Source organism: Manis pentadactyla, chromosome 4 (genome assembly GCF_030020395.1).
Source record: "Manis pentadactyla isolate mManPen7 chromosome 4, mManPen7.hap1, whole genome shotgun sequence".
NCBI lineage: Eukaryota > Metazoa > Chordata > Mammalia > Pholidota > Manidae > Manis > Manis pentadactyla.
Window position 1 is genome coordinate 80,087,964 of NC_080022.1, and position 13,656 is coordinate 80,101,619.

The 13,656-nt window shown below is 40.6% G+C and overlaps 1 protein-coding gene across 9 annotated transcripts in view; it reads left to right on the forward strand.

The window, feature by feature from the left end:
* Nucleotides 1-13,656, forward strand: part of CCDC18 (coiled-coil domain containing 18) — a 202,971-nt gene that overhangs the window by 154,029 nt on the left and 35,286 nt on the right. For all 9 annotated transcript variants that reach the window (XM_036906533.2, XM_036906534.2, XM_036906528.2 and 6 more), the window contains one exon: nt 13,150-13,249. In XM_036906533.2, coding sequence (XP_036762428.2) covers nt 13,150-13,249 — 100 coding nt within the window. The remainder of the gene's footprint in view (nt 1-13,149; nt 13,250-13,656) is intronic.

Consider the following 13,656-nt stretch of genomic DNA (forward strand, 5'->3'; position numbering starts at 1 on the left):
TTGTTTATTTTCTCAAAGAACCAGCTCTTGGTTTCATTGATTTTTTTCTATTGTTTTATTCTTCTCAATTTTATTTATTTCTTCTCTGATCTTTATTATTTCCCTCCTTCTGCTGACTTTGGGTTCCATTTGTTCTTTTTCCAGTTTCAATAATAGTGATGTTAGACTATTCATTTGGGATTGCTCTTTGTTCTGTAAATAGGCCTGGATGGCTGTATACTTCCCTCTTAGAACTGCTTTTGCCACATCCCACAGAAGTTGGGGCTTTGTACTGTTGTTGTCATTTGTCTCCATATATTGCTTGATCTCTATTTTGATTTGGTCATTGATCCATTGATTATTTAGGAGCATGTTGTTAAGCCTCCATGTGTTTGTGAGCCTTTTTGCTTACTTTATACAATTTATTTCTAGTTTTATACCTTTGTGGTCTGAGAAGTTGGTTGGTATAATTTCAGTCTTTTTACATTTACTGAGGCTCTTTTTGTGGCCTAGTATGTGGTCCATTCTGGAAAATGTTCCATGTGCACTTGAGAAGAATGTGTGTCCTGCTGCTTTTGGGTGTAGAGCTCTGTAGGTGTCTGTTAGGACCATCCGTTCTAGAGTGTTGTTCAGTGCCTCTGTGTCCTTACTTATTTTCTCTCTGGTGGATCTGTCCTTTGGAGTGAGTGGTGTATTGAAGTCTCCTAGAAAGAATGCATTGCATTCTATTTCCTCCTTTAGTTCTGTTAGTACTTCTTTCACATATGTCATTGCTTCTGTGTTGGGTGCATATATATTTATAATGGTTATATCCTCTTGTTGGACTGACCCCTTTATCATTATGTAATGGTCTTCTTTATCTCTTGTTACTTTCTTTGTTTTGAAGTCTATTTTGTCTGATAAAAGTACTGCAACACCTGCTCCTTTCTCCCTATTTGCCTGAAATATCTTTTTCCATCTCTTGACTTTTAGTCTGTGTATGTCTTTGGGTTTGAGGTGAGTCTCTTGTAAGCAGCATATAGATGGGTCTTGCTTTTTTATCCATTCTATTACTCTGTGTCTTTTGATTGGTGCATTCAGTCCATTTACATTTAGGGTGATTATTGAAAGATATGTACTTATTGCCACTGCAGGCTTTAGATTCGTGGTTACCAAAGGTTCAAAGGTAGCTTCTTTACTATCTAACCGTCTAACTTAACTTGCTTATTAAGCTATTATAAACACAGTCTGATGATTCTTTATTTCTCTCCCTTCTTATTCTTCCTCCTCCATTCTTTATGTGTTAGGTGTTTTATTTTGTGCTCTGTTGTGTTTCCTTTGACTGCTTTTGTGAGTAGTTGATTTTATTTTTTGCCTTTATTTAGTATTTGGTTGGTCTGCTTTCTTTGATTTGATTTGATTTTCTCTGGTGACATCTATTTAGCCTTAGGAGTGCTTCCATCTAAAACAGTCCCATTAAAATATCCTGTAGAGGTGGTTTGTGCGATGCAAATTCCCTCAACTTTTGCTTGTCTGGGAATTGTTTAATCCCTCTTTCATATATAAATGATAATCGTGCTGGATACAGTTTTCTTGGTTCAAGGCCCTTCTGTTTCATTGCATTTAATATATCATACCATTCTCTTCTTGCTTGTAAGGTTTCTGTTAAGAAGTCTGATGATAGCTTGATGGGTTTTCCTTTGTAGGTGACCTTTTTTTCTCTCTCTACCTGCCTTTAGTACTCTGTCCTTGTCCTTGATCTTTGCCATTTCAATTGTTATGTGTCTTGGTGTTGTCCTCCTTGGGTCCCTTGTGTTGGGAGATCTGTGTGCTTCCATGGTCTGAGAGACTACTTCTTCCCCCAGTTTGGGGAAGTTTTCAGCAATTATTTCTTCAAAGGCACTTTGTATTCCTTTTTCTCTCTTCTTCTTCTTCTGGTACCCCTATAATGCAAATATTGTTCAATTTGGATTGCTCACACAGTTCTTTTATTATTCTTTCATTCCTGGGAAACTTTTATCTCTGTCTCCCTCAGCTTCTCTGTATTCCTGTTCTCTGATTTCTATTCCATTAACAGCCTCTTGTACCTCATCCAGTCTACTCTGAAGTCCTTCCAGAGTTTTTTTTATTTCTGTATTCTCCCTCCCACCTTGATCCTTTAGCTTTTGCTTATTTCTCTGCAGGTCCATCAGCATGGTTATGACTTTTTTTTTTAATTCTTTTTCAGGAAGATTGGTTAAATCTATCTCCCCAGGTTCCCTCTCAGGGGTTGTCTGGGTGATTCTGGACTGAATCAGATTCTTCTGCCTATTTATGACTATAGAGGTAGTTGTGGGCAGTTGGCACATGTGTTAGCAGGGAGAACAAAGTCCCTTACTAGTTGCTGGTCGCCTTGCGCTCCTCAGAGCAACTTCCAGTTTCATTTCCTGAGTCACCGTGGGCAGGGCAGCCGTCGGGGCAGCCCAGAGCCCTGAGGGGAGGGGTAAGCCCACCAGGTGTGTTCTCCTGCATCTACGGTGACCCATGGCACCCTTTCCCATCTTCCTTTATCTGTGCCTGCTGTCAGGGCCTCTGAGTCTGGCCCGTGCGGCTGCAGAGGAGGCTCTGGCCGTTACTGTGGGCACAGCTACTCTCAGGCTGCTTCCCTGCTCTGGCGGGGCCACGCTGGAGGGGGAATGTATGGGTGGCTGTTTATTACCATGAGGGGCTTCAGAGCTGCGCTGCCTCCCAGGGGGCTGGAGCACCTGAATTTCCCCAGGATTCCCAGCTGCTGGGCTGAATGTGCCGGGATGCTTCCATCCAGCTGTGGAGCCCCTGTCCCTTTAAGACTTTCAAAAAGACTCTCTTTTCTTTTGTCCTACAGATGCCAGCTGTGGAGACCCATTCTCGGGTTTTACTGTTCTGTTTCCCTAATATCCAGCACACCAGGCAATGTGTGTCTGCGCTCCCAGTGCGGATGACTAGGCCTGGGTATTTAGCAGTCCTGGGCTTCCACTCCCTCCGTGATCCGACTCCTTTCCTCCCGCCAGGGAGCTGGGGTGGGGGAATGCTCCGATCTCACCAGGCCGTTGCTTGTATCTTACCCCCTTCATGAGGTGCTGAGTTCTCACCTATGTAGATGTAGCCTGGCTGTTGTATTGTATCTTCTGGTCTCTCTTTTAGGAATAGTTGTATTTGTTGTATTTTCAAAAATATATATGGTTTTGGGAGGAGATATCTTCTGCCCTCCTCACACTGCCATCTTGGCTCCTCCCCCCGCTTAAAACATTTTTAAGAGGCATCTTAAACTTGACCAAAGTCAACTCATTTTTTCTCTCATAAACTCCCCTCTGTCATCTCAATATCATGCAGTTGCTCAAACAGGAAATCTGTAAGAAGATTCTTACCTTTCTCCTTTCCTTTTCTCATCCAGTTTTATTAGCAGGATGTGTCAACTTTGTTTCCCAAACATTCTGAAACCCATAGATTCTTGGCTTCTTTTCTGTTACCACCTCAGTAGAAGCCATCATCTTCCTCACCTGGTCTGTCACTATAGCTTTCTAGCCAGTCTCCTATGTTAGATTCTTGACCCTCTCAACAATCCATTTTCCACAGAATGGATTTAAGTTTATGATTTAAAACATAAATTATATCATATTGCTTCCTTATTTAAACCTTCTAATGGCTTCCCAAAAGACACATAAAGGGAAAAAGATGGTGGCTTGTGAAGTGAGGCAGAAATCTCCTCCCAAAACCACATATAACACGAAAATACAACAAATACAATTAATCCTGAAAGAGGGACTCAAAAGACTGCAACAGACTGCCTATGTCTAGGAAAAAGAGAAGACCATAGACAAAAGAATAAAGCAGTAAAGCCATGATCCTGTGGGGTCCAAGACCACCCCTACCCCAGCTCCCACAGGCCAGAGGAAGAGAAATGGAGCCGGAAGGAGTAGAAGTCCAGGACTGCTAAACACCCAGCCCTGGATATCTGCTCCAGGAGCAAGAACCCACATAACATGGTGCTCTGGAGTTTAGAGGAGTTGGAAAGCAAAGACAAGAGCAATTCTCTGAGAGACTGAGATTCCAACTGCTTGAGAACAGGCACACACAACCAGCTGCTACGGGACAAAAGAAAGGCACGCACTTTGAAAAACTTCCCAATAGCGAGCGGACTGCAAATGGGGCAAGAATTACACAGAGCTTCCTCCTCAGGAGACAGGAGAAGCAGACAAAATTGACCTGGCACACTCAGCCTAGCACGTTGGGAACTCTCAGGAGCTTCAGGTGTTCTATTCCCCTGGCTGGCAACACAGCCCTGAGGCCCACAATGCAATATGAAGCCTTCCGTTCCTTCATCCCAGCAGGCACCAGTCTGCTTACCTGCTGTCCCTGCCATCGTTCCAGGCCAGCCAGAGAGTGACCCTGCCTACGGCACCTACAGAGGTGTAGCACAGAGGCTTCTCCCTGTGTGCTCGGCCCACGAGCCCTGGCAGTGGAGGCAGGCACTACAGCTTGGAAGCACACCAAGGTGTGTGCCAGTGGTGCACCTGACTCCCGCCATCACTCCAGGTGCTGCATACCTCCAGAGAGTAGAGCTTCTGGGCACTAGAGGGCACCACCTGCACATAGTTGTTTTTCCATAGTATTCCTTCCTTAGAAATATGAAATGGCAAAAGAATCTTGTACAAACCACAATCTTTCGAACACCAGAAACAGGGCTAAGTGAAACTGAAATCACCAATCTTCTTGATAAAGATTTCAAAATAAAAATCATAAACATGCTCATGGAATTACACAAAAGTGGTCAAGATCTCAGGGAGGACTTCAAAAAAGAGAAACTTTGAAAAATATAGTATCTGAAATGAAGCATGCAATGGAGGGATTTAAAAGTAGATGAGGTAGCGGAGATGGTAAATGAAATTAGAGAACAGGAAAATAAAGATGAGGCACAGAGAGAAAAAGAATCTCTAAGAATGAAAGAATAATAAGAGAACTGTGTGACCAATGCAAACACAACAATATTTGCATTTTAGGGGTACCAGAAATAGAAGAGAGAATAAGGGACAGAAAGTGTCTTAGATGAAATAATTGCTGAAAACTTCCCCAATCTGGGGAAGGAGATAGTATCTCAGGCCATGGAAGTGTACAAATTTGCCAACATAAGGGACCCTAGGAAGACAACACCAAGGCATATAATAACAAGATATATAATAACTAAAATGGAAAAGATAAAGGACACATTATTAAAAGTAGCCAGAGAGAGAAAAAGATCACATACAAAGGAAAACCCTTTAGGCTCTCATCACACTTTTCAGCAGAAACTTTAGACACCACAAAGGAGGGGCATGATATACTTAATGCAGTGAAACAGAAAGGCCTCCAACCAAGAATACTCTACCTGGCAAGATTATCATTTAAATTTGATGCAAAGATTAAACAGTTTCCAGATAAGCAAAAGTCAAGGGAATTTACCTCCCATAAACTGTCTCTACAGTGTATTTTAAAGGGACTGTTCTAGATGGAAGTGTGCCTAAGATTAAATAGCTGTCACCAGAGGAAATGAAAACACAGTAAAGGAAGTAGACCAATTAATTACTAAGCAAATGCAAAATTAAATGAACTACTAACAAAGTCAGTCAAGGGCTACACAGAGTACAGAATATGAAACCTAATATAAAAAGAGTGGAGGAGGAGGAAGAAGAAGGGAGGGAGAAAAAAGAACCTTTAGTTTGTGTTTGAAACTGTATAATAACCCAGTTAGGTTAGACTGTCACATAGTAAAGAAGCTGCCCTTGAACTTTTGATAACCACAAATTTAAACCCTGCAAAGGCAAAAAGTACGTATCTATCAATAATCACCCTAAATGTAAATGGACTTAATACACCAATCAAAAGACAGAGTTACAGAATAGATTTTTTAAAAAGACCCTTATGTTGCCTACAGGAGACTCACTTTAAACCCAAAGACAGACACAGACTAAATGTGAAAGGATGGAAAAAAAGATATTTCATGCAACTAGTAGGGAGAAGAAAGGAGGAGCAGTAGTACTTATATCAGACAAAATAGATTTAAAAACACAGAAAGTAATGAGACAGGATTAAAGATGGGGGCATGAGAGGTGGGACACAGGCTTCCTCCAAAACCCACATATAATATGAAAATATAATTAATACAACTAATCCTGAGACAGCAACAGGAAAGAGGACTGCGCCACACTGCACACACCTGGAGAAAAGAGCAGACCTCACGGAACAGGGTAACTTACCAAAGCTATGGCCCAGTGGTACCCAAGCCCTTTCCCCACCCCAGCTCACCAACAGGAGGAAGAGAAATGGAGCAGGGAGGGAGTGGAGGCCTGGGACTGCTAAATACCTAATTCTGGAGATCTGCTCTGAGAGCTCAAACCTGCATTTCATGATACTTTCATGATACTCTTGTGATTACAAGGTTATAAAGCCTGGAGAGACTGAGATTCCAGCCGCTTGTGGAAAGCAGGGATCCTTGTCTGGCTGCTCTGGGACAAAAGCTTATACCTGTGTGCTTGGCCCACTGGTTCAGGCAGTGGAGACAGGCATAGCAGCTGGGAAGCAGGAAACAGCTCTTCCCTCCCCCCAGGCACCAATCCCACTCCCCTGCAACCCCTGACATTGCTTCAGGGGCTGAGCAGCTCCAGTGTAGAGCTTCTGGACACTAGAGGGTGCCATACATAAATATGAAATGCCATCGGAACCTGGTACAGAGTCAAATTAATATAACCCCTGAGAAAGATGACATGGACCTCATGACTCTTCCTGAGAGGGAGTTCAAAATAAAAATCATTAACATGCTAATGCAGGTTCGGAAAGAAATCCAAGAACTCAGGAATGAATTCTGGTCAGAGATCCAATTGTTGAACAGCACAATGGAGGATATTAAAAGCAGATTGGATATGGTGGAGGAGACGACAAATGAAGTAGAAACCAGAGAAGAGGAATACAAAGAAGCTGAGGCACAGGGAGAAAGGATCTCTAAGAATGAAAGAATATTGGGAGAACAGTGTGACCAATCTAAAATGAACAATATTTGCATTATAGGGGTACCAGAAGAAGAAGAGAGAGATAAAGGGATAGAAAGTGTCTTTGAAGAGGTTATTGCTGAAAACTTCCCCAATCTGGGGGAGGAGATAGTCTCTCAGACCATGGAGAGCCACAGATCCCCCAACACAAGGGACCCAAGGAAGACAACACCAAGACGTATAGTAATTAAAATGGCAAAGATCAAAGATAAGGACAGACTGTTAAAAGCAGCCAGAGAGAGAAATAAGATCACATACAAAGCAAAGCCCATCAGGCTAACATCAGACTTGTCTGCAGAAACCTTATAGGCCAGAAGGGAGTTGGATGATGTACTTAATGCAATGAAGCAGAAGGGCCTGGAACCAAGATTCCTTTATCCGGAAAGATTATCATTTAAATTTGAAGGAGGGATTAAACAATTTCCAGATAAGCAAAAGCTGAGAGAATCTACCTCCCACAAACCATCTCTACAGTCTATTTTTGAGGGACTGCCATAGATGGAAGTGTTCCTAAGGTTTAATAGCTGTCACCAGAGGCAATAAAACCACAGTAAAGAAAGTAGAACAGCTAATTACTAAGCAAATGCAAAACTAAATTAACTGTCCCCAAAGTCAATCAAGGGATAGACAAAGAGTACAGAATATGATACCTAATATAGCGAAGATATGGAGGCAACATAAGTGTCCATCAGTAGATGAATGGATAAAGATTATGTGGCACATATATACACAATGGAATACTATTCAGCCATAAGAAAGAAACAAATCCTACCTTTTGCAACAACATGGATGGAGCTGGAGGATGTTATGCTCAGTGAAATAAGCCAGGCGGAGAAAGACAAGTGCCAAATGATTTCCCTCATTTGTGGAGTATAACAATGAAGCAAAACTGAAGGAACAAAATAGCAGCAGACTCACAGACTCAAGAAGGGACTAGTGGCTACCAAAGGGAAGGGGTGTGGGAGGGTGGGTGGGTAGGGAGGGAGAAGGGGATTGAGGGGCATTTTGTTTAGTACACATGGTATGGTGGGTCACGGGGAAGACAGTGTAGCACAGAGAAGGCATACAGTGAATCTGTGGCATCTTACTATACTGGTGGACAGTGACTGCATTGGGGTACGTGTGGGGACTTGATAATGTGGGTAAATTTAGTAAACACATTGTTTTTTCATGTGAAGCCTTCATAAGAGTGTATATCAATAATACCTTAATTTAAGAAAATTTTTTTAAGTTGTGGTAGTCTACACAATGGAATATTATTTCACCATCAAAAGATAACAAATCCTACCATTTGCAACGACATGTATGGAACTGGAGGGCATTAATCTTTGTGAAATAAGCGATGCAGAGAAAAACAAGTACAAAATGATTTCATTCATTTGTGGAGTGTAACAACAAAGCAAAACTGAGGGAACAAAACCGCATCAGATTCACATACTTCAAGATGGGACTAGCAGTTACCAAAGGGAAGGGGGTGTGGAGGTAGGAAAAAGGTGTTTAAGGGGCCTTATGATTAACACACACAATGTGGGGGCATGATGGGGAAGGCAGTATAGCACAGAGAAGATAAGTAGCGAGTTTTTTGCATCTTACTACACTGATGGACAGTGATTGCAATGGGACTTGTCTGGGGGACTTAATAATATGGGTGATTGTGGTAACCACAATATTCCTCATGTGAAAGCTTCATAAGATTGTATATCAATCATACCTTAATAAAAACAATTTAAAAAGCAAAAAAAAAAAGATACATAATGAAACAATCGTCTTGGAACCTGCAGATCACAACCACAGTGAGATGCCTGTTTACATCTACTAGGATCGCTATAATAAAAATACACACACACACATCCCCACCACGAAAGGGGGAAAATAATAAGTGTTAGCAAGTGTGTAGAAACATTGGAACTCTCATACATGCCTGGTCGGAAATTAAGATGCTATAGGTGCCAGAGAAAACAGTTTGGCAGTTCCTCAGTAATTTAAATGAGAAGAATTACCATATAACTACTCAGTAATTTTTCTCCTAGCTGTGTACCCAAAATGATTGAAAGCTGGTGTTCAAGGAAAAATTGTGCTGAAATGTTGAGAACAACTCTTTCCATAGTAGCCAATAAGTGCAAACAACCCAAATGCCCATCAGTAGTTGAATGGGTAAAACACAGGGTGGTATATCCATGTAAGGAATATTATTCTGCTATGAAAATAAGTAAAATCTATGTTACAACATAGATTGATCTTGAAGATATTAGGCTAAGTGAAAGAAACCAGGTACATGTTGTATAATTTCATTTATCTGAAATGCATAAAATTAGCAAGTCCATAGAGATAGAAAGCAGGTTAATGGGACTAGGGTGAGGGGAATTAGAAAGTAACTATAAATGGATATAAGGTTTCCATTTGGAATGATGAAAAAGTACTGGAAATAGAGAGTGGCAGTGGTTATACAACATTGTGAAGTACTCAATTGAACACTTTAAAGTGGTAAAAATGATAAATCTTAAGCTGTATGTATTTTACAACAATTAAAAAACATCTAAGCTCTTTATCCTAGAATACAATGCCCTATATCACAGGATACCTGCCCACTTCTTTGACCTCATTCCATATTGTTCTTGCTCTTGGCCTTTGTATTGTACTTAAACCTCCCCAATTTTTTTCACATTATGACTTTACCATAGCTGTTTCTTCAGATTGAAGTAACTGTTGTATGACCATTTTCTTCTTACCTTTCACATTATTTCAGACTCTGACCCCCTCTGGTCAAGTAGTCACCCAGTCACTATTGTCATTCTATTTAATGCTCTAGTTTTATATTATGCTATTTTCCTTTTGAGTTATTTATTTATAGCCCTTTTTCTCTGCTGGACCTATTAGAATGTATGCTCCATGTGATAGACATCTGTGTTATTTACTGTTAAATCCACAGTACATAGAAACCCTGACAAATAGAAAGCATTCAATAAATATTTGCTAAATAAATAAGTGAGTGGATGAAAGATAAATGAAATCTCATATTTGAGCTAGTAGCTGAATTTTAGAAGCTCAGCTGTTTGCATAGAGTTACCTTTGAAATTCAATTCATAATACTTTATTTTTGATTTTAGGTTTATTAATATTTTTTTATTTGAAGTAGAGTTGATTTTGAATCTTAAATTGGTTTCAAGTATACAATACAGTGGTTCAACAATTACCCACAGTATTAAATCCTCACCCTAACTAGTGCAGTTTACTGTCTGTCAACATAGGTGTTACAGAACCACTGACTATATTCTCCATGCTGCACTTATATCCCCATTGTTGCCAAACAGCTGTGTTTAGGGAGGTCTCTCCTTGCACACTATGTGAAACCTCAACCTGGATCGGGGAGTGTTCTTGACTCTTGAATGAGAAAGAATTCTTGAGCAGGTCGGACAAGTGTAGGTAAAGAAGAAATTCACTGAAGTGAGAGCAGCAAGTAATAGCAGCTGCCTTACAGGCAGAAGAGAGCAAGCAGGTGCAGAGGGCAGGAGGGAAAGTTGGTTGAACTACTTGGCCTAGGGCAGATTTCCTTGCCAACTCTTGAAGCCAGGATCACCTGGCATTCCATATCTGCTTGTATCTGCATGGTGTAGAGACTAGCTCTTACTACCCCAGGATTTGTGGTAACTGCAGAGCACAGGATGGAGTGAGATTATGTTCTGAGAACTTCTCAAAGAAAGGAGATTTTCAGGTAGGCTACTAAAAGCAGATCACACAGCTGCAGCTCTGTCTGGGTCATCCAGGCAATGGGAACTTGTAGTCCCAAATCTGAGTCTCAGTAGTCCCTGCCTACTTATCAGGAGTAAATCAGAGACAGAGTGAAGACTTAGAAATAGAATGAAATAGCAAAGAGACTAAATGCAATAATTTGAGCAGTGAGAAAGCTTTATTTAAAAGTGTGCACTTAAAGTGCAGGTGTTCTCAGAGATGAGGCGGGCTAAAAGTCTGGGGGTTCCCTCTTTTAAGGGCTTTCAAGAATGGGGCAGAGGGTGGAGGTGGGGGGCTTGGGGGCTTAAGCTTGACTTGTGGTCTCATGAAGTCTCTCTCCAGTGAAGGACACTATGTCCTGATCCACAGTCAATCTTGTAGATAATTCTGTAAGCTAAACTTAACACAGGGAATTTATTGATCTGGTTCTTCTCCAAAATAGTGGTTTCTCTCAAACCCTGGGAACATATCAGTTAGGGCTGCTTGCCCTGCCTTAAGATTGGGTGGGTTATTGTATCATTTTACCAAAGAATATGTTAGGAATCTTCTTAACTCCCTGGTTTTTAAAATGGAATCTTAGCCTTAAGAGGGGGTCCCTCTTATTCTTACTGTACTTTTTGTATCTTGGCATTTTTCATCATAGGCAGGAAAAGTTAATCATGATGCTTGTCCCATGTCCCTGCCCTACCTCACCATGACCAACTTACATTATGAAGAGATTTTGTGTGTCTTTATTCCCCTCATCCACCCCACCCATCCCAATCCTCCCCCATGTTAAACACGTCACTTCTCGGTGTCTATGAGTCTACTGTTACTTTGTTCCATCTGTTTTGTTTTGATTTTAGATTCCACAAATAAGTGAAGTCATATGGTATTTGTTTTTCTCCCTCTGCCTGCCAGGCAGCAAAGTCTGACTGCTGCTGGGTCAGGTGAACCGGGCATATAGGGAAGCACCTCGGGCCTGAGCCACCAGCTAGGGTAATGGAGCACCTGTGGCTGGCTCCCAAGAGCTCCCGACAGTTGGGCTGAGGGAGGGCTGGGGAAGTGTTGCCCATCTGCCCATTCTCCTGTGGAGAGAGCTCCATCCAACCCCAGCCCCTCTGGCACCTTTCCTGCTGCTGGTAAATCTGTCAAACTGCCTCCTGTGTTGGGTTTCAGCGGGACCTGCAGAGCATGCTTGTCCTCCACAAATGACAGGAGTCTCAGCCTACCAGAATGCTCCAACTCCCCCTGGTGTCCAGCCCCGTTAATCACCAATGCCCAGTGCAATGTGTTCTCATGTTCCCATCGCAGATCTCCAAGGCCAGGTGTGCAGAGTTCCTGAGTGATTATCCCCTCCCTGCTCCCTTTCTCTCCCTCCCACTTGTGGGCTGGGATGGGGAGGAGGGCTTGGGTCCCTATTGATTGTTGCTCTGCCACTTCACCCTTCTCAATGTGGGCTTCTTTATTTCCCCAGGTGTAGATGATCTGTTCTGCAGTCTTCTGGTCATATTCAGGGTTAGTTTTATTTGCTGTAGTTGCTTCCTTGGTGTGTTTGTGGGAGGAGGTTTCTGCCTTGCCTTCCTTCTTGGCCAATCAACTCTTTATTCATTACTTTTAGAATATTAGTTTAGCCTTGTATTTTATAACTCTTGAGATTTTGAAAGGATAGTAAACAGGTTATTAAAGAAGTTCAGAATCTGCTTTTTATAATCAGTACCTTTATTCAGTATTGTTTTATGTTTAAGACTGGAAAATCATATAAAGATTTTCAAGATCAAGGCTGACATTTTCAGCCTTTGTCATACCAGAACTTAGTTACAAATTAAAATTGTCTGATCACATGCAGTGGTTGAAGTCTTAAAATTATGTCAGTATTACACATTTTTATATTATAAAACTAAACATAAGTTAGTGTTTTAGGAGGGTTAGAATTTATAAAAACTGTAAAATAATTCTGTAGTAGACTAATACTTCTCTGTATGTAAGGTGTCATTTAGAGTAAAATTCCCATTAGAAATACACTTGTCATTTACTGAGGTGTGGATGTTAGGGATACCCCCAACTGGGAGATAAATGTTTCATTCAGTTGTAATAAACTCACAGCTGTTATATATAAGGAAAGACTTTCAAATCTCTCTTGATCAATAGGTGATAAAAAATGTATGTATTTTAAAAATCCTTATACTGATTCAGTCTTATAACCTGGGAGTGCTTTAAATAGCTTAAAGTATCTGTAACAGTAGAATTTACCTTTGGCCTTTTTAGAAGATGCTGTTAAAGTAATTGTATTTATATCAATCATTTTCTTTATATATTATTCCATTGAGCCCTTTTAATATGAAAGAATTACATATACTGTCAATTTTAACTTATAGGAAAGGTAACCCAATTGACTATTTTTTTAATAAAAATTTCCTCTTTTTCCTTTGCTACATTGCAGAGAATGCAAGATGGAGATTGAAGACAAAAAGCAAGAACTCCTTGACATGGATCAGGCACTCAAGGAAAGAAATTGGGAACTAAAGCAAAGAGCAGCTCAAGTTGGTTTTCTCAATTATATTTTGTGTAATTTTTTATTTAAATATGATCACAGAGAGTTTTAGAAGTTACCAGTTTTTGGTAAAATGGACATTTTTGTAGCATATTTGTTTTCCTATGCACACAAATATTTTAAAAATTAGAAATATCATCACACTTTATCTTGTTATTTTTACAGCAAGTGCATTTTTGAAGATTAAGTTTAGTATATAAATCTTTTGATCTCTTACATTACTGTATTTAAGAAGAAAATGGGATTAAAGGAGTTATTTGCTCAGTTGTTGGAGAAACAAAATATTGAGAAGGCATTATTTAGCAACATCTTTGTTTAAGACTATTTCTTGGAGTAGTTTTAGGTCACAGCAAAATTGAGCAGAAGGTAGAGATTTATCATACACCCCTGCCCTGT